This window comes from Cricetulus griseus, chromosome 2 (genome assembly GCF_003668045.3).
Source record: "Cricetulus griseus strain 17A/GY chromosome 2, alternate assembly CriGri-PICRH-1.0, whole genome shotgun sequence".
Classification (NCBI taxonomy): domain Eukaryota; kingdom Metazoa; phylum Chordata; class Mammalia; order Rodentia; family Cricetidae; genus Cricetulus; species Cricetulus griseus.
The window spans coordinates 14,986,821-15,013,024 of record NC_048595.1 but is presented as its reverse complement, the minus strand read 5'-3'; the positions used below and the strand labels follow the sequence as shown (position 1 = coordinate 15,013,024).

Sequence of the window (26,204 nt, the reverse complement as noted above, 5' to 3'; positions counted from 1 at the left end):
AGGAATCAGCCAGCTGATTAGCTCGGGCAGTAACTGTCCACCCTGGCAGTCCAGTGTGGCCCCTAAGAGACATCAGGCTTGCTTTCCACGGAGAAACCACGTTCTTACCTCTCTCATGACTTGTCGGCAGGCTCCACACGGAGAGATAAACTCTTCTTGCAAGTCACTGGGGAAACAAAGACTCAACTCAGGGCAATGCAAGGCTTTTGGCTGATGCTGAGATTCACACGCTGAGTCCCTGCCCTGCTGCAAACCAGGTCATATCCCATCTCCTGATTCCCAGAATCACTGTGTCCTGGAGGCTAGGAAGGCGACTTGGTGGCTGGCCACACTCCTGAAAGCAAAGCCACTGTGGCAATGCTGGCCTCAACAGAGAACTCATAAATGTTTAAGGGGCACTTAGCTGTCTTGCCACCCACATTCCAGGACACAGGAGAGAAGGAGGGCTTGTCTCTATCCTTCATAGGCGGGCTCATCCCAGTAGGTGACACAAAATTAAACTTGTTATTTTAAGTAAAATGCATTAAGAATGCACAGTAAAAAGCCTGCCACTAGAGCGAGACAATGTCACACACGGAAGGCAGCATCAGCCGGTCCTCACAGGAAGAGTCATTCATTCCCACTTAGTGAAAAACTATTGTACCAGGCATTTAACTATGTCATTAGGTTTAATTTTCAGAACAAGCTGTGTGCCAGGATAGCTGTTTTATTGATGAGGTCATAGGTTTGGTGAGATGACTAACAGAATGGCTATTCTGAAGTCCAAGTGGGTGTTCTGTGCTTTTAGAGAAACAAATATGAGAGAGAAGTGGGGTGGGGGCTGGAGAGATGGCTCAGTGGTTAAGAATATGTGTTGCTTTTCCAAGGGACCTGAGTTCTATTCCCAGCACCCACAGGGTGGCTCACAACCATCTGTGGCTCTGGCTCTAGAGAAGCTGAAGCCTTACTGTGTCCTCCTTGGGCACACACACACACATACACACACACATACACACACACACACACACACTTACACACACACACACACACACACACACATGCACGCACACACACGCACATATGCATGCACGCAGGCACATGTACATGCATGCATATACACACATAGATTAAAATGTCTGTAGAAAGAAAGAAAAGGGAATGGAAGAAAAAGAAAGATTAGACACAAATGCCCAGGCCTGGGTGCAGAAGAATATCATGGATGTGTACCAAAGAAGAAAATGGGCTCCTGGCGTCTGAGAGTGACAGAGAAAGACACACACTTCCAGCCAGCGTTGCTTGTGAGAATTCAGGCCCCTTTGAGCAGTCCTTCAGCTCAGACAGAGGACAAAGATTTGACTATAGGGGCCTTGGTGCCTGGTGCCAGCATCCCTGCAGCTCTGTGACTGCTCTAAAAGATCATGGGATTTAAATTCTGACTCTTAGCCAACTCTGTTTTGCTCACTGTGTGGTTCTGAGTCATCGTAAGTCATCCAGGGATTGTTCCTTTCTCTGTAACAAGCAGGCAACAATGTCATCTACTTGGCAGGATTTCAACAAAGTGTGAGAACATGTCTAGAGCATGTGTAAACTTTATTTATTATTGAGACAGGGTCGCATGTACCCCAGGCTGGCCTCCGACTTACTACGTAGGTGAGGATGACCTTGACCTCGTGAGCCTCCTGCCTCCATCTCCCAAGTTCTCCAATTACAGGCATGCTCCGCCATGCCTGGTTTTATGCATTGCTGGGGATGGACCCCAGGACTTTGTACATGCTGCATTGACACTCTTCCAGTTCAACTAAATCCTCAGCCCCGGGTTTTTTGTTTTTTTTTTTATAAGCCTCAGCATGCTATATTGTTATCGCCGTGGCTAATTTCTGCCCACCTGTTCCCTTCCGCAAGCAAGCTCTGTGTCATCATTTTAGTACTTTATCCCATACCCGTTGCTCTATGGTGTTGATAATTAATCTTACTGTGTGTTAACAGTAGCTGTTGTGCTGTGTACTTTGTGCCTAGCATGCTGAGATCCCTACAAAGGGTTCTATAGGTTGCTGGCTCATTTCAGACGACAAAGGTGGCCGGGAGTTAGTGGCGCACACCTTTAATCCCAGCACTCGGGAGGCAGAGGCAGGTGGATCTCTGTGAGTTCGAGGCCAGCCTGGTCTACAAGGTGAGTTCCAGGAAAGCCAGGGCTGTTACACAAAGAAACCCTGTCTTGAAAAACCAATCCCCTTCCCCCCAAAAAAAACCCAGGCTGAGGGCTGGGATTGTGGTTGGGGTTGACTATAATGAACAGAGGCCAGGGTTCGATTCATAGTACCGCCTGGAGTGGGAATGATAGTACACACCTACAACCCCAGCACCCAAGAGGTGAAGGCAGGAAGGTTAGAATTTCGGGGCCACAACCTCAGTTACAAAGTGAGTTCAAGGCCAGCCTGGCTTAATGAAGACTTAGCCTAAAAATAAAATAAAATAAAATAAATACAAAATTCAAGTTCAGAGGCTTCTAAACACTTCAGGTGGACAGTAGGGAAAGATTGGAACTCGGCCTCAGGGACCCTGGAGCTGGGGTTTTAAGTGTCACTCAACATTCTTGCCAAGAGTGAGCACTAACCCTCAGACATTTTTTCTTGATTCTCCACCTCTGGATGTCTTAGTTAGGTTTCTATTGTTGTGAACAGACACCATGACCATGGCAACTCTTACAAAAGAAAACATTTACTTGGAATGGCTTGCTTACAGTTCAGAGGTTTGGTCTATTATCATCATATCGGGGAGCATGACATATCATGCAGGCAGAGGTGGAGCTGGAGAAGTGGCTGAAAGTCCTACATCTTGCAGGCAACAGGAAGTCAACTGAGACACTGGGCACAGCTTGAGCATGAGAGAACTCAAAGCCCGCCCCCACAGTGACACACTTCCTCCAACAAGACCACATCTCCTAATAGTGCCATTCCCTTTAGAGGCCATTTTCTTTCAAACCACCATACCTGGGTTCTTTTTACTGACCATCAAGGGTTTCCTGCGGTTTGTGTAGACTTTGGCCACACACTGAGGTCATGCTCAGCTTGGTAAGCCAGAAACCTACTGACGCTGAAGACAGAGGCTAGGAGTTGAGTGAGACCCCAGAATCTCACCTGGCTCTGCCAACGCCCACAGCATCTCCATCCTTTGTGTTCCTAGGGAGAGGACTGGATTGCTCAGCCTTGTTCTGTGCCAGTAAGAGCTGGCTAGCATTTCCCATTCCTCCATGCTCTCTGTTTAATGTCTTTAGTGTGATAATGACTGCAGTGTTGGCTGGGGGATATGGTTATGTCCCGGAGTAGGCCAGTTGGGTGTTGGAAACTGCAGGTGTTATATAAGGACATCTGCCGATTATAGCAAGACCCCATTAGTCACATTTAAAAGCAGCTGATGGGCAGGGGAAAAGCCTTTCCTTGGGCAAATGCTAACAGAGCCAGCAGCTACTGCACCATTCTGCTGGCTTTGCCTCCCTTCCACAGAACATCATTACTTTCCTGGACCAGCTTTGAAATTGAGTTATTTCTCCCCATTTCTTCATAAAGTGCAACGCACATCCTGATCTGTCCTCAGCTGCACAAAATGTTCCCAGCACAGCCTCGTTTATTCTCCGGAACCTGAAGGGAAGCTTGCACAGCCCTCAGCTCCAGAGAAAGCTAGGAATCACTGCCTTGATTCTCAAGGGCATCCCTGGCTCCAGTCACTCCAACACAGCTCTCAGGTACTCAGACCCCCTCCCGGCCAGACTGGGACAAAGCACGGGGTCTTGGGAAAGCCAGAAGGTCCTCCCTGTTGCACAGACCATGTCAGCCTTGCTCTCAGAGCCTCTGTTTCTCTACCAGGCTGCAACTCCCTTCCCAGGAAGAAATGGTTCTTCCAGAGTCTGTGTCCCACACTGCTAAAGACCAATGCTTGGCCAGCGGTTCTGCTGGCTGGGGTCATCGTTTCCTGTGTCAGTTTCCTCAACCATTAACTCGCCAAGGTTACTTCACTCCTAGTCAATACAAAAGGGCTACCCAAGTGCAACTCACCACAAAAGTGTTGAATTGTTAGGGTTTAAACCAGTAAAGAGCCCATTCACACAGTTTTCCGTCTTAGCCACACAGTCTCGGTCCAGTGCCAACAAGATCCTACTGCACTCCCCTTGAAGGGGTTTCATGGGAGCTAGAGCAACCACATCTGGGGCACAAGGAAGCATTGGCTGGAGGTTTTGTTTATTTATGTATTTATTTATTATGTATACAGGGTTCTGCCTGCATGTACGTCTGCAGGCCATAAGAGGGCATCAGATCTCATTACAGACAGTTGTGAGCCACCATGTGGTCCCTGGGAATTGAACTCAGGACCAATGGAAGAGCAGCTAGTGTTCTTAATCTGAGCCATCTCTCCAGTCCTTGACTAGAATTCTTATCCAGCTGGATCCTAGCTGGAGTTGCGTTAGCCTGAAGCATAGTGCTTACACAGCTGTCACGAGGTCACTGCCCCAGCTTGGTTTTGGACCTTGGTTTTGGCACCTTCACCTGGGTGCTGAAGTTAGCAAAGCTGAACAGCTGGTCTGGACCCACTTAAGGAGAGCAGGGAACAGTATCTGGCCTCCTGGCTCAGTAGGACACAGTGGACTGTGCCCTGGACTGTGACTCGGAGACCTGCATTTTGTCCCAGCTTTACCACTGACTCCCAGGAAAGTCCTTAACTTTTCAAGCCTCAGAGTTTTGTTTGTTTATTTTTTGTCTATAAAAGTGGGGTTGTGGCAGCTGGGTGGTGGTGGCACACGCCTTCAAGCCCAGCACTCAGGAGGCACAGGCAGGCAGATCTCTGTGAGTTCGAGACCAGCCTGGTCTACAAGAGCTAGTTCCATGACAGCCTCCAAAGCCACAGAGAAACCCTGTCTTGAACTCCCCCCCCCAAAAAAAAAGTGGAGTGGTGGCAAGGGAGTCTATACTAAGTGAGCATCAGGTCCTCTGGCTGTTTCTGTGTGACGTCTTTCCACTGTACCTCCAGGGGACTATGCCATACTCACTGTTGTCAGGACAGAAACATACCTTCTGTGGCAGTCATCCTGAGTCTACCTGCTCCATAGGCTAACCCCCAGGCTACAGTCTGAGGTAGACTACAAAGACTGGAAAACTACGGGGACACGCAAAGGGATAGGAGCCGTACACTAAGGAATCAGGCTGAAGCCTCTCAGCAGTTGAGATTCAAGAATGGGCCAGGCATGATGCACACCTCTAGTCTCAAGGGAGCAGGAGCCTCTGTGAGTTCCAGGCCAGCCTGGTTTATAATGACTGTGTAGCCAGCCAGGGCTGTACAGTGAGACCTTGTCTCAAAACAGACAAACAAACAAAACAACAAAAACGAAAGAAAAGAAGAGTGAAAGTTAGAGGAAGAGGAGCCCCTAGAAACCAGGTGAATGGTGAGATCCCAAAGCTTCCAAATCCCTCACACAGCCACAACAGGCTCAGCACAGTGCGTACAAATATCCTTTGAGAAGCCCACATCCCGGAAAGAGGTGCCTTTAGTCCCAGCATTCTGGAGCCAGATGCAGGCAAGTCTCTGAGTTCGAGACCAACCTCGTTCACAGAGAAGCCCACATCCAGCTCTTGGGTGTGCCTCATTCTTCCTTGGGTGCCTCTCTTTCTATTAACCTTTTTGTTTAAAGTATACATTTAAAACATCTTTTAAAGGACTGGAGAGACGTCTCAGCAGTTGAGTACTTGTTATTGCGGGCTTGATCCCCTGCATCACAACCATCTGTAATTCCATTCCAGGAGATCTGATGCCCTCTTCTGACCTCAGGCACCAGGCATGCATGTGATACACAGGGCATATAGGACATTCATGCAAAACACCTATCTACAGAAAGTAAATCTAGGGCTGGAGAGATGGCTCAGCAGTTAAGATCACTGCTTGTTCTTCCAGAGGTCCTGAGTTCAATTCCCAGCAACTACATGGTGGCTCACAACCACCTGTAATGAGATCTGGTGCCCACCTCTGGCCTGTAGGCAGCATGCGGGCAGAACACTTACACATAATAAATAAATAAATCTTTTTTAAAAAAAGTAAATCTAAGAAACATTTTCAATGTCTTTTGATAAACTCCAATTCCACTTCATATGGATTTGTTTTAAAATGCTTTTCCTCAAAGCCAAGAGTTTAGCTTTACCTATATGGATGCTACTAAAAGTTTAAGGGGAGGTTGGAGGTTCCCAGTGGAGTTCTGACTGTCTCCTGTTGCACTACCACTGATTGGGTCCCTGTATTTTATTATTATTTTCCTTGTGTTTGTGTGTGGGGGGGTATGTATGTGTGCCTGTCTGTGTGCATGCATGCGTGGAGGCTGGCAAGTCAATTCCAGATGTCTTCCCAGCTACTGTAACCATATATATAGATATAAAACCAAATATATATAACCAAATATATAACCAAATATATATAAAACCAAATATATATAACCAAATATATATATAACCAAATATATAAAAAATATTGTTTTATTTTATGTATATGGGTTGTCTTTTTTTTTTTCCCAAGATAGGGTTTCTCTGTGTAGCTTTGGAGCCTGTCCTGGAACTAGTTCTTGAAGACTAGGCTGGTCTCGAACTCACAAAGATCTGTCTGCTTCTGCCTCCTGAGTGCTGAGATTAAAGGTGTGCGCCACCACCGCCTGGCTGTATATGTGTATTTTGCCTGCATTTATGTCTATGTGCCATGTGCATGTCTGACACCTTCAGAGATCTGAGGAATGCGCTGGATTCCATGGAATTGGAGTTACAGATGGTTGTTAAGCTACCATGTCAGTGCTGGGAACCAAACCTCAGGTTCTCTGTAAGACAGCCGAGCTATCTCTCCAGCTCCCATCTTGTGTTTTGAAAGGTGTTCTCTCACTGAACCTGAAGCTCGCTCTTTGGACTAGACTGTCTGGCCAGCCAGCTCCAGGGATCTGCCAGTCTCCACCTTGCCAGTGCTGGGATCACAGGCGCAAACCATCATGACTGTCTTTTTACCTAGCTTGCCCAGATCTGAACTCAAGTCTTCAAGCATATACATTAAGCTCGCTGTGAGTCATCTCTTCACCTCCCCGCCCCCGCTGAGTTTTTTGAGGCAAGATCTTATATAGTCGAGGCTGATTTTGAACTCACTATTTATTTAGCCAAGGCTGACCTTGAATTTCTAGTCCTCTTGCCTCTATCTTCTGAGTGCTGGGATTATAGAGTTTTATGTAATGCTGGGGTCAATCCACGGTCTTCACATCCTAGGCAAGCACTCCACTTAGAGTCTTGTCCCCAGCCTCAGACTCTATTTCTTATTTACCTCCTTATCCCTAGCATTGAGCCCCAGGGCCTACCCCTGGCTGCCAAAGAACATATATAACAGATATGGGTCTGGCGAATGAATGAGTGAGCTGTGTATGGGGGATGTTAGGCGGAAGAATGATGAATTTTGCAGTAACTGGCCTATCCCACTCACCTGGAGATGGCAATAGCCCTGAAATCCTTGTACCCTTCCGAGATGGCCTTCTGGATGGCAGTCCGCTCAGCGCACACGCCCAGTGGGTAGCAGGCGTTTTCTATGTTGCACCCTGAGGGGCGAAAAGAGACCAGTACAGTACAGGCAACAGAACTGTTTCCTGATGCGGATGTTGTGAGAGGTTCCTTGTGCCTCTTTATACCAATTTGACACAAGACAGAGTCATTTGGGAAAAGGGAACCTCAGTTGAGAAAATGATCACACCAGCAAGCCTGTGGGGCATTTTCTTCATTGATGATTGATGTGAGCCCAAGCTCATTGTGGGTGGGGCCACCTGTGGGCCTGTGGCCTTGAGTACTTTAAGAAAGCAGGCTGAGCAAGCTTTCAGGAGCAAGCCTGAAAGCAGCAGCCCTGCCCATCACCACACCCATGGCTTCTTCTCCAGTTCCTGCCTTGAGTTCCTGCTCTGGCTTCCCTCAGTGACGGACTAAGATGTGAAAACTCGGGAAAAATGGACCCTTTCCTCCCCAAGTTGCTTTTGGTAATGGTCTTTATCACAGCAATAAAAATCCTTAGAAGGACACTCCCACAACCCAGGCCAGGGAAGGGCTCACTCTTTTCAACAAAGTTAGAAAGGAGGGGGCAATGTGTTCAGAAGCACTGAGGGACACTGGGACCCACTGTGGGGTGGATTTTCCAAGAATGCTCAGGTCTTCGTTTCCCTATTGCCTCATCCTGGTTCCCAAGCAAAAGGCATTGCAACTGGGCAGGTGAGTAGCCTCATCACCCCCAAGGTCAAGGTCAAGACCCAGAGAGATGCTGAGGCTTGACAAAGTCAATGGAGAACTGACTGTTCAGGAAACTATTCAGTTCATTGGCCACTGAACCAGAGGACCAAGCAGTGTAGCTGTGGGACTCTGCCCTCAGAGGCCTCCCTTAGCCAGGAGGGCAGCTGCTTTATGTATGGGAAGAAGAAGGTGTACAGATCAGATCCTTGTGGGGGGTCGGGGGACAGAGGCTGCTCATTGCTCTCCATTTGAGTTTAGCTGGGCACAGAGCTACACAGCTGGAAACCACCTTTTCCAGCCTCCCTTGGAGTTTCCTGTAGTTCTCCAGTTTTGTTGGCTGCGTGTGCCTATGAGACATGTGTGTACCTGTGTGCAGGTCAAAGGAGAATATAGGAATATAACTGTATAGTAGCATCATTCTCTATTCGACTGAGAGAAGGATCCTGTAACTGGGCTGACAGCCAACATGCCCAAGGACCCTCCTTTCTCCCTACAATAACCCAATAGCACTGGGATTACAGGCAAATGTGACCACACCCAGCTTTTTACCTGCATGGATGCTTGGGATTTGAACTCAGGTCCTCATGCTTGCACCGCTGAGCCATTTCCCCTTCCCAAGTATGCAGTTTAAGCCAATGAGTGTGACTGAAAGCGGTAAGTGCAGTGAATGACATATGGTGACAGGTCTAGAAGCTCACTGCTTGCCCTCCATTTCCTCTTTCCCTTCCTAGGGTCTGAGACTTGATTTCTTTTGTTTTGTTGAGACAGACCTCATGATGTAGTGCTAGCTGGCCTGGACCTTGTTATGTAGATCAAGTTGGCCTCAAATTCACAGAGATCAACCTGCCTTTGTCTCCTGGGATTAAGGGTGTGTACCATCTTGTCCAGCAAAGGGCTCAATCCTGAATGGGACCATGTGCCAGTTTAAACCTGTGTATGAGGGCACACCCTAGGGTGTATGGTGGGACACTTGGACAGGGTTCTCATTTCCAGAACAGCCTTGTAGAACAGAGCAACGCAGCCCACAGGCCTGGCCTGCAGCCCGCTCCTGCTCTGCCAGAGAAGAGAGACGCACTGTCTTCCTGCAGTTACTGGGTTTGTATCTGTTGCATCAGCTTTGCTCTTGCCTGTCACAGTCTCCACAGTCTGAGTGTTCATTATGATTCTGCAGTATTTTGTCCCTCAAATATTTATCAGATGTGGAAGCTGAAAGAGAAGTCACTGAATGTATAGCTGTTGCCAGAGTCAGTGTTTCCTCTTGGATTTTCCTGTTCCTTCATGATCTATGTTACCATATTGGGAGTGAATACATTTCTCATGTAGCTCATAGCTCTTGGGACCACAAGAATCCACGGTCTAGAACTGATGGCTGTCACTAGATCTTTGGCAGGATGCCATAGCTGTAAGTCTCCTGGGAGGGAAGGTCAGTGTGTTTCATGGCCAGGCTGGGGCAGGCTCGGAGCTGCCAGGTAGTGACAACTTCCTGTATCTGGGAAGAAGGGCAGGTATATACTGTGGCACCATAGGTGGACTGAAGTGATCACTGAATACTTTGCCATCTCTTCCTCCTTTTTATTTTGTTAGTGTGTTTGTACATGTTGTATGTATGTATGGATTGCATAGTGTGCAGACACGTTCAGAGGCTGACGTTGGAAGTCTTCCCCAATCACTTCCCACCTTATTAATGATTATGTGTATACAAGTGTGAGGGCGTCTATGCACCTATGAGAGCAGGTGACTGTGGAGTTGAGAACAGGGTGTGTGATCCCCTAGAGCTGGAGTTACAGATGATTGTGAACTGCTTGACACGGGAACTGGGTACCAAACTTCAGTCCTCTGCAAGAGTGGTATGTGCTCTTATGTAGTGATATATTATTTGTGGTTTATTAGTGATATATTATTTGTGATTATTAAAGTTGGCCCGAGGATTCAGAAAGCAAAGTCAGCCACAAGCCATAGAAGCCAGGTACACACCTTTAACCCAGCAGTGGGAAGCTAGGAGGTGTGGTGGTACACACCTTTAATCCTAGGACTCAGGATTAAGAGGTAGATGGATCTCTGTGAGTTCAAGGCCACTCAGATCTACACAAGAGTAAATCAGTCTAAAAGAGAATTATAGCTCACACCCAGCACTAGAGGGGTATAAAAGACAGGAGCCCGGTAGGAGGCATTCATTCTCCAGCCACACTGAAGTATGAGGAATTCCTTCCCCAGCCACGCTGAGGAAAGGTTACAGTCTGAGGCTTGGTGAGAGTTAGTGGAGACAGGATCAGCCCATTCAGCCCAAGGTAGAGAGAAGGTGGTAATGGCCAGCTGCTTTGCTTTTCTGACCTTCAGCTTGAAGTTTGAACCCCAGTATCAGTCTTTGGGTCTTTTATTTATCATGCTACACTCTTAACTGCTGAGCCATGTCTCCAGCCCTTACCTTTATTTCTTTATTGACTATTCTTTATTGACTATTTCTTTATTGACTATTGACAATAGTCAATAGTCAAAAACAACAACAACAACAAAAACAAAAAACAAAAACGGGATCTCTCACTAAACATGGAGCTCATCGATTCATCTAGTCTGGCTGGCCAAGCCCCAGGGATCCTGCTGTCCTATCCTTGCCTGCCCTGATCTGGGACAACAGGTACACACTGCTGTGCCAGCTTTTTACGTGAGTGCTAGAGAGCTGAACTTAGGGCTACGGCAAGTACTTTATCGACTGAATCATCTCAGGCTCTTCTTCCTCCGTTTTAGAAAGGGTAACCTCATTTCCAGCAGGTAATTCAAACAGAAGCTGCCATCTTTTCTCATACGGCTTTCCTATTGGCTGGCCGGCAGATGGACGGCCCAGCATCTGACCCAAACTGGCCAATCAGGGTTCTTCTCTGTGTAGACCTTCTGTTCTGCCCTGAAACAGCCCAGTTGGTCTGGAAGGGACCATTCGAGGATGGGAGATAAGGAAAGCTCTGTGCATATGCAGTTGACCTGAGGCCTGGATATTCTCTAGATCTTTCCATGGTGCAGTTATGTTCAGGGAGAGCCTGAGAACATTCCTAAAGTGAGCCACCTCTCTTCCCTTATTGACCACTTACTCTTCCTGAAGCTGACTACCAAGGTCCAGTTATCAAAGTATTGAAGTCCAGCAATCAAAAGCCCCTTTTGGTTCACCTAATTAACATGCCCAATATACTTAAACACCTCATCCTAACACAGGGCTTCTCATTTTCTAAACAGCCACTTGTCTGTGGGCCACACTTTTGTCTCTCCAGGACAAATATCCCTGCCCTTCTCCTTTGTCCCCTCCCCCTTCTCTCTCATCCCCTATCTCCTTTACCACCGCCCCCTAACCCATTCTAACACAGACCTCCCTCTTTGTCTTCTTAAAATTACAACCGCAGGTCATTCGCTGCTGTTTTTCTGCCAGAGTCAGAAAGCAGCCACGTTAACCTTTCTTCCCCACCTAATAAAACAGGTGTTTGGGAGTAGTTTGTGCCTAATTTGGGGGTCTTGGAATGAGCCCCCCACTGTGTGTGAGTCCCCTCAAATGATGTCATCCATGCTGAGAAGTTCCATGTCACCAAGTCGAAATTAAGTTCTCATCTGACCTTAGAAATCAGAGCTGGTGGTTGGTGGCGCACGCCTTTAATCCCAGCACTCAGGAGGTAGAGGCAGGTGGATCTCTGTGAGTTCGAGGCCAGCCTGGTCTACAGAGGGAGTGCCAGGATAGGCTCTAAATGTACTAACCAAGATACATTTCCAGCTTCCAGAACACTCTACGCAGAGAAACCCTGTCTTGAAAAACAAAACAAAACAAAACCCAAAAGAACAAAGAAAGAAAGGAAGAAAGAAAGGAAGAAAGAAATCAGGAGAGGCAGATGTAGTAGCGTACATCTGTAATCCCAGAAATTGACCGACAGAGGCAAGAGGATCAGCAAGGCCAGCCTTAGCTACATATCGTGTTGGAGGCTAGCCTGGGCTTCATGAGACCCTATCTCAAAAAAAAAAAAATAAGAAGAAGAAAATCAAACTTGGAGTAACTTATTTTTCTGTTGTCTATTGTCTATTGTCTATTGTCTTTACCTGCTATAGTGTAGAGGCTGAGTGTTCCCCCAAAGTCTGAGTACTGCCTGGGGTGGCACTATTGGGAGGTTCTGTGTCCTGGTAAGAGGTGAGACCTTGTGGGGGCTTCTTAGGTCAGTAGAGGATCCTACCTGGGGATTATGGGAAACCAACTGTTTCTCTTGTTGTTACTGGACTGTGGGGGAGCTTCTGTGTTGTGTGTGCAGGCCCTGGCCAAAGGCCCAGAGCACCGGACTACTGGACCTCGGACGGGGACCTGCAGAGCTAGGAGCCAAAGCAAACCTTCACCGAATCACAGTTCTCACCCAAAAATGGCAGACTAGTGAAATTTTATGACTAGCAACTCCTTCCTTTTTCCAGCTAACCTTAGAATAAAATATGAAGTTACACAGCAAACAAACCTTCACTCTAAAGTCGACTGCGTTGGGTATTTCATTATAGTATGCAAGACTGAGGGACAATGCATCTCTCAAGGAAAATAACTGAAAAGGCCCAGCCAGGCTTTGCCTTTGTTCCTGCTTGAGCCTTTCTCTGCCTACAAAGCCAGCCACCTCTGCTCTGCTCACCTACATTCTCTTTTTCTGTTTCTTTTTTACACAAGGCCTGTTGTAGCTCAGCTAGTCTCAAACTATGTAAGTAGCCAAGGGTGACTCAAAAATCTACCTCTACCTAAGTTGTGTAGTGGTTTCCTCCCAGACTGAAACATCCCATTCTCCTGGAAAGCTCATTAAGACAGCAGGTAAAAAGTCAGAATAGCTTCAGGTACTCCCTGAAATTGACGGGATTCACTAGCCCCACCCCCAAGAGTAAAGAGCAAAGAATGCTGAGAGTCCGTCTCAGACAAACGAGGCTGCCTAGAAGAGGTTTACACCAACTGAACCACCCTGAAAGGACACTCTCCAACCTGTTGAACTCTGTACAAGATGTGCAGTGTGCCCTATGTTCCCAGATTTGTGACCTGTCAGCCAAGCTGACATGGGCTTTGGCAGCTATCTTCGAGTCATTTCTGCTCCTGTAAGTAACCCATCACCCACATGTCTGTAAGTGACCCCAATTAAACTCATTAACTATATCAAGTTAGACTTTGGTGGTATCTGTACTTTGGTCTCTCATGGGCTCCCTATCTGGGGTCAGTAGATGTGTGTTATATTTTCCCGGGAAAAGAGTCACACCACAACCTCCCTCCTGAGTTTGTTTTTAGGGTGTGTCTATGCGTGGTGCTGGGGATCGAACCCAGAGCTTGGCACATACTAGGCAAAGAGGCACTCTACTTACCAAGATACATTTCCAGCTTCCAGAACACTCTACTAATTATTTTTTTGGGGGGATTTTATCTTAATATTTTAAAACAACATGTATGTATGTGGGTATGTGCATGTGTGTGCAGGTGCCCTCAGGGGTATGTGCACACACATGTAGGTGTCAGAAAATTCAGAGGCATTGGATCCCTTGGAGCTAGAGTTACAGGTGGTTGTGAGTCACCTAATGGGGTGCTGGGACCCAAATGTCTTTGCAAGAGCAGTATGAGCCATCTCTCCAGCCCATGGACGCACTATTGTTAATATGCAAAGGCTGCTAGAACCCAAGATAAAGCCAATTAACACCTTACCCTAATGTGCTGTCACTCTGTCCTGGGATAGCAGATCTAAGGTGCTGTCACTCTGTCCTGGGATACCAGATCAGTGGCTCCCCCTACTCAGCACTGTCAGAAGTGTTCCCTGACAATCCTCCCCAAACCTGCTAATTGGCTTCCTCCGTCTTCCATCTCCCACCTGGCTTTCACTTTCTTCACAGTGCTTCTTGGCGGAAACACGTCTCCCGGTTACCTAACTCTAATGTGGATTTTGTGAGGACAATCTTGGTCTGTGTTGTTGTAGTAGAGTGTCCAGGGTTCAGGAACAGCAAGGTTCTTGGCTATTAGCATAACCTGAATGTGTACACGCCTCTCCGATTCCCTTGTTGAAGCCTTAACCAGGTTTTTTTTTGTTTTTGTTTTTGTTTTTTGGTGGGGGGATGTTTCCAGAGACAGGGTTTCATTGTATAGCCCTGGCTGTCCTGGAACTCACGCTGTAGACCAGGCTGGCCTCAAACTCAGAGATCCACCTGCCTCTGCCTCTGGGATTAAAGGTGTGTACCAACAATGCCCCATCAGCATTGTAATGGAGTAAACAGAAGAGGCCTTGGCAAGTGACTAGATTCGTATGAATTTTGAGGGTGGTGCTCCCATGATGGGATGGTGAAGGATAGCCCCATAAGGTGCCCTGGAAGACACTAGAGATTGCTCTCTTCTGCCGTAAAGGACATTAAGAGAAGGTAGCCAAGACTGGAAGCCGCCTCTCACCGAGAACTAAATCTGCTGGCATGTTCACCTTGGACTTGTGAGCATCCAGACTTGTCCACTGTGAGACTTGATGAGCATTGTTACTGTTGATGTTCCTCAGCCTGTGGCCTTTTGCTATAGCAACCTGAGTTAAAGTGATCCATTAATGCCGAGCAAGTAGAATGTCGATCTCAGACAGAGCTAGATTTCTGAAATGAAAATAACTGCATTCAGGGCTCTAGAAAATTCCATAATCTTAAATTGTAAAACACACACACACACACACACACACACACACACACACACACACACTTCCTGAAAGACCCACAATCTGGTTTTGCTAAACAGGCTGGTCTATGACCTCTAGGGATCCGTCTGCCTCAGTGTCCCCAGCACTGGAATTACAGGTGTGTACCATTGGGCCTGGCTTTTTATCATGGTGCTGGGGATTGAATTTAGGCCCAGAATTTTCCTAGCTTTCATCTCCATCTGGCAAAGCTGCTTCTTTTTTCTTTTTCTTCTTCTTCTTCTTTTTTTTTTTTTTTTTTTTGTTTTTTTTGTTTGTTTTTTTGAGACAGGGTTTCTCTGTGGCTTTAGAAGCTGACCTGGAACTAGCTCTTGTAGACCAGGCTGGTCTCGAACTCACAGAGATCTGCCTGTCTCTGCCTCCCGAGTGCTGGGATTAAAGGAGTGCACCACCACCACCCGACAAGCTGTTTCTTTTCTAAATGGTGGGTGAGTATAGGAGAGGGGACAGTCATGTCCCAAGGTCACACACACACTAAAGAAGGACAACTCTCTGGTCTTTACAACAGCAGTTCTCAACCTGTGAGTCGTGACCCTGTTGGAGGTGGAAAGACTCTTTCACAGGGGTCACCTAAGACCATTGGAAAACACAAATGTTTACATTACAGCTCATAACAGTGGCAAAACTACAGTTATGAAATAGCAACAAATAGAGTAAATTTCTGGTTGGGGGTCACCACAACCTGAGGAACTGTATTGAAGGGTCACAGCATTAGGAAGGTTGAGAACCGCTGGCTTAGGTGGTGCCTGCTTAGCAGGGACAGGCAAGTGTTCACTGGGCATTATCCCAAGACCGTCTCCCGTGCTGTGGTGGGCGGTCTCATCACCTGGAGCACAGGAGGAGAGACACTTCCTGGAGGGTGCCTAAGGCTCTGAGTGGTCCTCTATGCTTCTCTTCACCCATGTTCACCTGGCCTTCCGTGAACATCTTCCCCCTTCGAGTGAGGATGATGGATTCCATTTCCCCAGCCTACCCGTTTCTCAATCCTTCTGTCCGGTATGGATACCTGTGTCCATCCCCACCCCAGCTCTTCCTGTCTGTCTGTCTGTCTCCCTCTCCTCACCAGCAATTGCAGAAGGTTGCCAGTTGGTGCATCACTGCAGCACAATTGTAGTTACCAATTACCATGCCGGGTGGCCCACCTGTGAGGGCCACGAGGCCCTAGCCAGGGTAGGGAGTAACTGTTATTCTGAGGTGCTGACAGCCTTACTGACAGCAGGCAGGCTTGCTTTTGAATTGTGTGGGATGCCACCTCTTTGTGCACTGGAAGCTGCTGAGAGCCTGGGCTTTTGTTTATTGGGGACTGTCACAGAGCTGAACACACACATTCTGCTTTAAATTACAAACTCAGTGTCTCGAGTAGGCTGCGCCCTGATCTCTCTATTCTCCTCATGATGCTCCTCAGCTTCCTCTGGTTTCTTTGGGACCCCTTAGCCCCAAGCCCTACCATACGTCATGGGCCATCTGTTTAGTCACCTGGCTCCGCTTCTGTCATCAGGAAAGACATCCGGTACTTCCGCTAATGTCCTCCATTTGTTCACCTCTGTGCAAAATTCTGTGTCTTCAGAGACAGTTAGAGGAGCCTAGGTCACTGGGGCAGAGGCTAATTACTTTTAATGTCTGGGGAGATGATTTGGTGCCTAAAGAAAGCATTAGTGCAAGCATGAGAACCAGCTGGGCAGTGGTGGCGGGCACAAAAAGCTAAGAACCCTTCTACAACGGGAAGAGCAAACCTACTATATCCACGACCTCAATGCCCTCATCCAGCAGATCACCAGCACCTGTGCCCCCTGCGCAAAGGTGAACTCGGGACGGCTCAAGCCGCCTGAGGGAACCAGGGTTAGAGGAGAAAGGCCAGGGACCAGCTGGGAAGTTGATTTCACCGAAATCAGACCTGGAGGGACAGGTACCTCCTGGTTTTTATAGACACCTTTTCAGGATGGACAGAGGCTTTTCCTACTAAGCATGAGACCGCCCGGGTGGATGTGCAACCCGCTGATGCTAACCACTCCATTGACTCCCCGTCCCTCCAGGCCCAACTATGCTCACTCCAGATTATTCAAAACCAGATCTGGAAACCATTGGCTGCAGTGTACCAGGCTGGAAATCCTGCCGTACCTCACCCATTCCAGATTGGGGACTCCGTATACATCAGATGCCACCAGTCTTAGACCCGTGAGCCTCGCTGGAAGGGCCCCTACACTGTGCTTCTGACCACCCCCACGGCACTCAAGGTGGACGGGATCGCAGCATGGGTCCACGCCTCACATGCCAAGAAGGCCAACACCAGTGAGAATTGGGCGACGAACGAGACCCTGGAATGGAAGCTACAACGCACTCAAAACCCGCTCAAGGTAAGACTTTTGCTCAATGTTTGATTATTTCACTATGCTCGATGCTTTTCCATTTCTCTGCCCTAGTTAAAGGAGCCCCACAAACCCCCCAGCAGCTAACCTGGCAGGTGATTTCCCAGGAAGTTGTCTGGTCAGTCACTAGCCTCCAACCACCCAGTACCTGGTGGCCTGCACTCACGCTGATTTTTGCCACCTAGCCGCAGGTCTAGAAACCTGGGATATCCCGACTATAGGGGCAGATGAGATGACAGCCAACATGGGTAGAGGAAACCGCCGATTTGGTCACAGCAATAAGATGACACAGTGCGAGCTGGCCCGATTTGATTTCTATGTGTGTCCCCGGAAGAGGCAGCCCTGGGGCTCAGGGTATGGAAGTTATAATATTTCTAAATGGGGTTGCGAAACTACCGGGGATGTTTATTGGAAACCCAGCTCCTCCTGGGATCTGATAACTGCCAAGCGGAACTACTCACAACCCCCCAATGTAGTCCCCACAGTTTTGGGGACGGGAGCAGACTTGCAAAGTAGCCCTTTGCCTCCCTCTGAAAATCAGCTTCACTGACGGAGGGAAGGCAGTCTATGAGGCCTGGCTAACTGGGAAAACTTGGGATTTAAGATGGCACATGAAAGGAACAGACCGAGGAATCATATTCAAGGTCCAGTTGCTGATACAGAGCCCTACCCCACGGGCGATAGGGCCCAACCCAGTCCTTAGAAACCTGGGAACTCCAAAGCTCCCCCAACCCAGAGCTCCTGCTCCCATTATTATCCTGGTTCCAACTGCCACCAGCCCCTCCCTCGCCACTGCCTCCCAGGAAGAAAATATTCCATCTACTGGGCAGCGAATTTTTAATTTGGTCAGGGGAGCCTTCTCTGCCCTTAACCAAACCAGGCCAGATATGACTAACCCTTGCTGACTATGCCTTACTTCTGCACCCCCATTACGAGGACATAGCCACCCTAGGGACGTTTAATAGCACCACTGATTCATCTCAATGTGATTGGGGAGCACACCATAAACTAACCCTTACTCAAGTCTCAGGAATGGGCACCTGCCTAGGCCCTGTTCCCCAGTCTCACCAAGACTTTTGTAACCACACCTTCCCGCAGCCTACGAAACCCACCTACCTGATACCTAGTCCAGGCCTATGGTGGGCCTTCAATACTGGGCTCACCCCTTGTATACATACAGGAGCCCTCAACCAAACCAAAGATTTCTGTGTGCTGGTCCAAGTGATGCCCTGTGTATTGTACCATCCAGCAGGCTATCTTGAGGACATGTACGGTTCTCATCAGACCCGATATCAAAGGGAACCAGTGTCCATAACCCTAGCTGTCCTGTTAGGGATTGGGGTCACCGCCAGGGTTGGTACAGGGACCTCGGCCCTGGTCCAAGGACTACAACAGTACAGTGAGCTCAAAAAACGCCATGATGGCATATTTAAAGGAATTAGAAAAGTCAATAACCAGGCTGGAGGAATCACTGGCCTCCCTGGCAGAGGTGGCCCTCCAAAACCGGAGAGGGCTAGACCTATTATTTCTAAAAGAAGGAGGACTCTGCGTTGCCCTCAGAGAGGAATGCTGCTTCTATGTAAACCACTCAGGAGTAATTAGGGACTCCATGGCAAAACTCAGAGAGAGATTAGCTAAAAGACAGAGGGAGGCCGAGGCTCAACAAGGATGGTTCAATAGGACCCATCCTTGACTACCCTAATTTCCACCCTGGTAGGACCCCTGTTCATACTCCTCTTACTCCTGACATTCGGCCCTTGTCTCCTCACTAGGCTCTTACAGTTTATACATGAAAGGTTATCCATCACTCAAGCCCTCGTCCTAACCCAGCAGTACCACGCTGTGCCAAGCGCTGAGGCCCCCTGAGATTTCTTCTAACCCAAATCTGTAAGTTTTTTGCTAGGACTCAAGCACACATCTGAGTATCAGCTGCTGACTACAGCCTGCTCCTAAGACCGTGAGCCCTAGACATGCAGAGAATATAAACCAGTCCTGCTGATGCGGACACTCCTGTCTCTTCAACAGGCTGCCAACCAGTTGCTTCTCCACTGCCTAAATCCCCTTTTCTTTTGACTAACATTTCAGTTTTTTTTTAGACCCCTAACGAACGCCCCAAAGTCAGCAGGAAGTAGATTGAGAAAAAATATGTCGTCCATTTTTCTGGTCGAAATGCTAAATCAAAAGAACTCCCTTAGATGGGGGACAAGATAAAATTGTCCACTGGTAACCCAAGGATGGGTCACCTAAAAGAAAAAAAAGGGGGGCAATCAAGGACTTAAGAATTAACAAAGAAATAAAATAAGGAGACTTAGAAAAACCTCCCATGCCGACTGTTGGTGGCGCAAGCCTTTAATCCCAGCACTCGGGAGGCAGAGGCAGGCGGATCTCTGTGAGTTCGAGACCAGCCTGGTCTACAAGAGCTAGTTCCAGTACAGCCTCTAAAGCCACAGAGAAACCCTGTCTCAAAAAAAAAAAAAAAAAAAAAAAAGAAAAAGAAAAAAGAAAAACCTCCCATACTAAAAACAGGGTGACCTGACTTAGAAATCTAACCAAGGTCACAATGACCCGAGTACCGGGAATTTCCTAGCCGGCAGCAATAACTCCCTTACAAGGCCACAAGACAACCTAACTAAATACCAAGAATTCCCAGAGGGCCACCCTGCCCTGGGTCATGAAGATAAGAACAGACTATCCCACTGAGTCAGGAGACCATCCGGCCCCCAAAATAAGAGACCTCCAAAGGACCTGTGACTCTGGTCACCACCCTAACCCCTAAAAGCCTATGGTTTTCTCCTATAAAAGAAGCCTGCTTTGGAGGAACAGGGCTTTCCTTTGTCAGACTGGGAGGCCCGTTTTCGAAATGTCCCACAATAAACTTACCTCTTGTTTTTACATCAGCTGGACTGGACATTGAGTATTTTTGGGGGGACCGTCTGATTTGTGAAGACTCCTCGATCCGAGGGTCTTTCACTACCACACCCCACTAAAGAATCTTTTTGAGACAGGATTCTCACTATGTAGCTCTAGCTATCCTGGAACTCACCATGTAGACCAGACTGACCTTGAACACACAGAGATCTGCCAGCCTCCACCTGAGTTCTGGGATTAAACATGTGTGACAATATGCCCAACTACACACACACACACACAACACACCTTTTTTTTTTTTTACCGATGTTGAGATTGTTAGTTTTGTAGTGAGATTAAGTCCTTTCTGGGAGCCTGCTTTGATGTTTTTCTGTGAATGAATGAAGTTGTCAGGAAAGCACACCATCCAGCAGACCTTCCCTTTCAGGTGGTCTTGAGCAGGAACCTTTCAGGGAAGCATGCACCCTAGTGACAAAGCCTATTCTAGACACACCCATTGAGGGCAGGACTCCTGCTTCAGGTCACTTCTACAGCTAGAAACCTTTGCTCTAGGTAAGACACGCCTCAGTGAACTTCCAAACACATCCAACCAGAAGCCCGTGGGCAGCATGCAGTTAAGGATACCTACAATGGAAGCTCAACACAAAACAATAGCCTTTTAAAGTATTATGAGATTTGGGGGGCTGAAGCTATGGCCCAGGGGCTAAAAGTACATACTACTATTGCAGAAAACTAGAGTTTGGTCCCCAGCACACACATCAGGCAGCTCACACCTTCCTGTAACTCCAGGTCTAAGGGATCCAATACCTTCTGACCTCTGGGCAAAATAACTGCACTCACGTGTTCATACCCACACACAGACCCGTAGACACACAAAAGACACACACAGACAGATGCATACACACAATTAAAAATAAATCTTTAAAAAACATTTTTTTTGCCAGGTGATGGTGGCACAAACCTTTAATGCCAGCACTCGGGAGAGGTGGCAAGTGGATCTCTGTGAGTTCCAGGACAGACTGGGCTACACAATGGAACCCTGTCTTGAAAACCCAAAGAGAGAAAGAGAGAGATTTGTGTTTTGTTATGTAAATGACAACATTCATTTGTAAGGTCAAAAGGTTGGACACACCTGTGCCTTGACCCCCACCTATAGCTACTCCAGTGACCCATTTCAGCCTGCTCTGGATTTGATGCCTCTACCGGTTCAGAGGGACACTCCCTTGATGACTCAGGAAGGCTTGTGATTGACAGATGGGAGGGATGACTTTGGTCTTGGTAAAACCTGAAGTGGCTGTGTGTTGCATGCCACACCTATGAAATACCCACCTCCTCCTGGCTCTGTCCATAAAACGCTCATGTGGAGGGGACTTTTTTTTTTTTTTTTTTTTTTTGCCTACTTGCAGTCTTTATGGCAGGTAAAGACTCTTGCTATCACAGGTAGAGCAAGATGAGCTGGTTATGCAAAGAGGAGACAGCAAAAACAGTTGCAGCAGTGACACTAGGCACAAAAAGGTGACCTAGTGTTTCAGAGAGTAGACGGGGCGAGGATAATGAGGAAAAATGTGGAGAAGGCAGAAGTTTGTGGAAAGTAAGGGATGAAGCAATGCCTGCCTCAGGCTTCAGAGCTCTAGGAAGTGGACAAGCCTTAAAGGCCAAGGGTGCCATAACGGAACTCACTAGCTGCTGAGCACCAGCCAGGCTACGGGCAATCCAAGCCCAGAGCCCCGCACCTCCCTTGTGAGCCCCTGAAACTCTAGGTCTCTGAGTTGTAGGTTGGGGAGCACAAGTCTTACATTTTCCAGACTTGGAGCGCTAAGCCCTTGTGTCAGTCTGTCCATACCACAAGCTTTGGGCACTAGAGGACCCAGCACTACCAAGCTGAAAGACTATCCCTCCTGGTTTACTTGTGACTTTTGCGTCCCAGTAGACAAAAGGACCCTCTCTCAGTTCAGTGGTAACATTTCTGCACTCCCACCCTGCAACAAGGTTCTGCCCATAGAGCCTGAGTTTGGGATGAGATCTAAAGTGGGGTGCAATGGCTGTAAGAATGAAGAGCAGAGGCTGCCTGCGCCCTTGTCCTCTAGGGGGTAGAGACTCATCTGCCAGGCAACAGAAAGCAAGCAGCACCCATCATAAGAGTGGCGTGTAGCATGCTGGGTGTAGTGGCACACACCTTTAATCCCAGCAGTCAGAGCTAGAGGTGCACCTGGTCTATAGAGCAAGTTCCAGGACAGCCAGTGTTACACAGAGAGAGAAACCCTGTCTCAAAAAACAGAATGGCATGGCACCCAAGTCCCTGGGTCAGCCTGCCCTGAAATTGGAGCTACCGTGCAGGCTTGTCACCCACAAGGGAAAGCTTCCTGACTAATACGACGGCACTCGCCTGCCTCCCTCCTACACTGGCTGTGAGACTGCAAGAGATCTCCCACACAGTTAACAGGACACTCCTGCTCTTGGTCCATGCCAACCTCGTCCCCAGCACAAACCAGCTCTGCCTTTGGCCATTTACTTTATCATTCCCCTGCTCCAGCTGGCTAAAAATTCCTGGTTAAGGCCGTGTGTGTGTGTGTGTGTGTGTGTGTGTGTGTGTGTGTGTGTGTGTGTGTGTGTGTGTGTGCGCGCGCGCAGTGTCCATCCTGATGCATTAGTATAGAGGCCAGACTGGGTCAACCTCAGGTATGATTCCTCAGACACCACCCACCCTGTTCTTTGTTTTCGCTGACCTAGCACTTGCCACTAAGGCTAGGCTATCTGGCCAGAGGGCCCAAATCCATCTGTCTCCATCTACCCAGCACTGGCAAGTGAGTGCCTCCAAGCCTAGATTTTTATGTGAGTTCTGGAGATCAGCACTTTACTGACTGGAAGATCATCCCAGATCTCTTTCCTCCTTCTCCTCTTCCCACAGTCCTGGTCCAAGCCATGTATGTACTCAATGTACTCCATAAACCCCGTCTGGAAGCCCCTGAAACCAACCAGATTAGCTAGGCCTCCCCCTGCCAGAGTAAACCGTAAAAAATGAGAATCTCTCTCAGATGAAGGAGGCTGAGTTGCAAAGAAGACTCTGAGACCAGACCAGCTGCCTGCAAGAGTTTAGAGCAAGCAAGCCACATGAAAAGGACACTCCAACCTGTGGAGCTGCCTGCAGGCTGTGCAGCGTGTTCCAGGTTCCCAGCTTTGTGAGTTGTCACCCATGCTGGGGTGGCCTTGGTGATGCAGCTGCCTTTGAGTCATTTCTGTGCCTGTAAGTGACCCCTCATCCACATTCCTGTAAGTGACCCCAATAAAACTCATTGGTTCCCCGAGCTGGACTTTGGAGGCATCTGCACTCAGGTCTGTCTTGGGCTCCCTCCCTGGGGGTGAATAGATGTGTGTTGCCATCTCCCAAGGAAAAGTGTCACACAATACCCAGGTGATTCAGGACACCACAGAACCTCAGTCAACAAGACATACAAAGGGGCACTGTAGTTGTCTCCTGTCCATGCTCCCTCCCTCCCTCTCTTCCCTCCCTCCCTCCCTCCCTCCCTCCCTCCCTCCCTCCCTCCCTCCCTCCCTCCCTCCCTCCTTCCCTCTCTTCTCTTTCCTCTCCTCTTGCCCTCCCCCTAAACCCAGACTTTTGTGCATGTGAGCGAGCATCCCACCAGCAGCTGCAGCCACTCTGGCCTAGGCGAGTGTCTATAAAACCAGAAATTAAACAACATGAGCCCAGGGCAGATCCGTATTAACTCAGTGCAGACTGCTGGGCACCCGGACCAGACCGTGCCTGGATCCTCTCCTAGACACTACGCAGGAAGCTCATTCCTCACCAGCCGTCCTCAGCACCCTAGTGTGCAGGAGGAGGGGAGGCTTTGGGGGCCTCCAGCCCTGGGTGCCATCACCTGCTGTGACTTAGGACCTGTCTCTTGGTTTCAGCTTCTTCATCAAAAAACGGATCTAACCCCGGTCAGGAGGTTAGAGGAAGAATTTACAGATGAACAGGCGAATACTAGGCATGCAGGACCTTCTGAACGCGTCAATCCTCTCCTGTCCTGCAGGTCGCGGGGGTGGGGGTGGGGGGTTGGTTTTGGCCTGTCCTCCAGCCTCACCTGCAAACTCCCTTCCCCATCCCAGACTTCTAAGAACAGAGAACCACTGTGTAGAACAACAGTTGAGTTGCCCCACAGCCTGGGCAAGGAGGCCGGAGAGGCCCAGTGAGGAGGGGCGGCGTTGCTCCCCTCTCCACGCGTACCTGGGCCCCACCCAGGTTGCCAGGGAGGGGGCCACGGCGCCAGCCCTTACCAGAGAAGATCCTCCCGTCCCCGGTGAGCAGGGCAGCTCCTACAGGGAAGCGGCTGTAGGGGCAGTAGGCTGACTTCTTGGCCTCACGAGAGGACAGTAGCAACCGCTGGACGTGCTCGGGCTCCACGGCACAGGAGGGGCGTTCCTGGGCCATGTCGGTCCGGTCCGGGGTGGGTGTGCTGGCTGCAGCAGAGGAGAGGAAACTGTAGCTGGCGGTCTGCTTGCACTGGCCGGGAGAGGTGGCTCCTCCCCCGGGGTGTGTCCCGCGCGACACCAGAGACCTGGAGGCTCCCGGGGCTGGAGCCCCGAGGATACCGTTTCGGCTGAGCTGGGGAGTCCCAGGGTGGACCGATGTGTGGTGCCCACGAGTGAGTCAGTCTCCTTTAAAGCCTTCACTCAGTGCCAGCCTGGATCATGAGGGGGTCACAGGGCCAGTGCCACTTCAGTGAATGGTTGGAGACAAACACCGTCCATGGGAGGAGGATTCTGGGTGGGTCTGTGTGACCTGAGCTCAAAACTCAAAGGGTCCAGAGCCCTTGAAATTTCTAATGGCTTTTTTTTTTTTTTTTTTTTTAACTGAGAGAAGGGATGAGGCTGAAGGGCCACCATGGCAGTGTGCCAAGTCAGAAGGTATGCAAAGCGCGGGAACGTCTCTGGTTTCAGTGGTTTCCTTTCTTTTCCTCCCAGTCCTAACCCAGCATTTAAAAGCATATCAGCTGAAGGGAAGCCGGGCCTTCCTTCCTTCCTTCCTTTCTCTTCATGGACATTGGGTTGGTGGTACCAGAAATGGATTTATACCCTGGTTGTTCCTTTTCTCTCTCATATAAATGTTATCTGGTTCCTTGATGAACGTTGGCAGTTTTCCTCTGACTACAGTAGCACGGAAGCACGGAAACTTTGGGTTAAAGTGGGCTCTGGCTTAGACTCCAGGTCTGTTTATTAGCTCTTTCCATGACCCAGGGAGAGCTGCACTGCTTCTCTGAGCCTCAGTTTCCTTATTTACAAAGTGGGCACACAGCCAGCATCGCCTGCCAATGGGTGTGAACATGAGATGATAATGCCGAATAGAGAGCCTGATGGGAGGATCTAGAAATGGCACGTGTGAACACTTTACACAAACCTGGTTATTGTCTACAAGTGACTTGGCCAAGATCGTATAGAACGGGCCAAATTCCAGGCCGTGCAATCAGGCACGTCCAAGTGTCTCCAGATGGCCAGCATGCAAGATGAATCAGCAACTTCTCTGAGTGAGGCTTGTGTGGTGCTAAGGGCTGGGTCGGGGAAGGCATGGGAGAAAGGAAGAGAATGGGACACAGACACCTCTGCATCCAGGGCCGTTAGCTCTCAGCCATATATAGATGAGGTCACACCTGGCAGTGCCAATGCCCCAGGGGCAGGGTTTGCCTCAGTTCCTCCCCACACTTGTCTCTATTAGTTCCTGCCCACCCCACCGTATCCATATCTCAAGAGGCTCTTATCCCTCCAGCTTGGTACCCACCCATCCAGTTGCACTTTCCCCTTGGATGGGGACTTGCAGCATGAAGACAGGTCCGTGGATCTAAATGATAAATGTTTAGGGGCCAAGTGTAATTCCAGCTTGGAAAAGGGTGATGGTGTCCTCATGGCAGGACTCAAAAAGACTTCAATGAGTAGTCTGGTCTATGCACCCCACCCTGAGGAGACAAAAAAAGGGAAAGGACCTGGCCAGATGGCTCAGCGGGTAAAGTGCTGGCTCGCCC

At 48.8% G+C, this 26,204-nt stretch overlaps 1 protein-coding gene across 1 annotated transcript in view; it reads right to left on the bottom strand.

Moving 5' to 3' along the window:
- The window catches only part of Cda (cytidine deaminase), a 30,892-nt gene extending 6,065 nt beyond the window's left edge, over window positions 1-24,827 (bottom strand). The window contains exons 1-3 of the mRNA XM_027399800.2: window positions 24,466-24,827; window positions 7,468-7,579; window positions 109-166 (exon numbers count right to left, since the gene is read on the bottom strand). Of these exons, the coding sequence (XP_027255601.1) occupies window positions 109-166; window positions 7,468-7,579; window positions 24,466-24,619 (324 nt within the window). The 5' untranslated portion in view covers window positions 24,620-24,827. The remainder of the gene's footprint in view (window positions 1-108; window positions 167-7,467; window positions 7,580-24,465) is intronic.
- Between the last annotated feature and the right edge of the window lie 1,377 nt (window positions 24,828-26,204).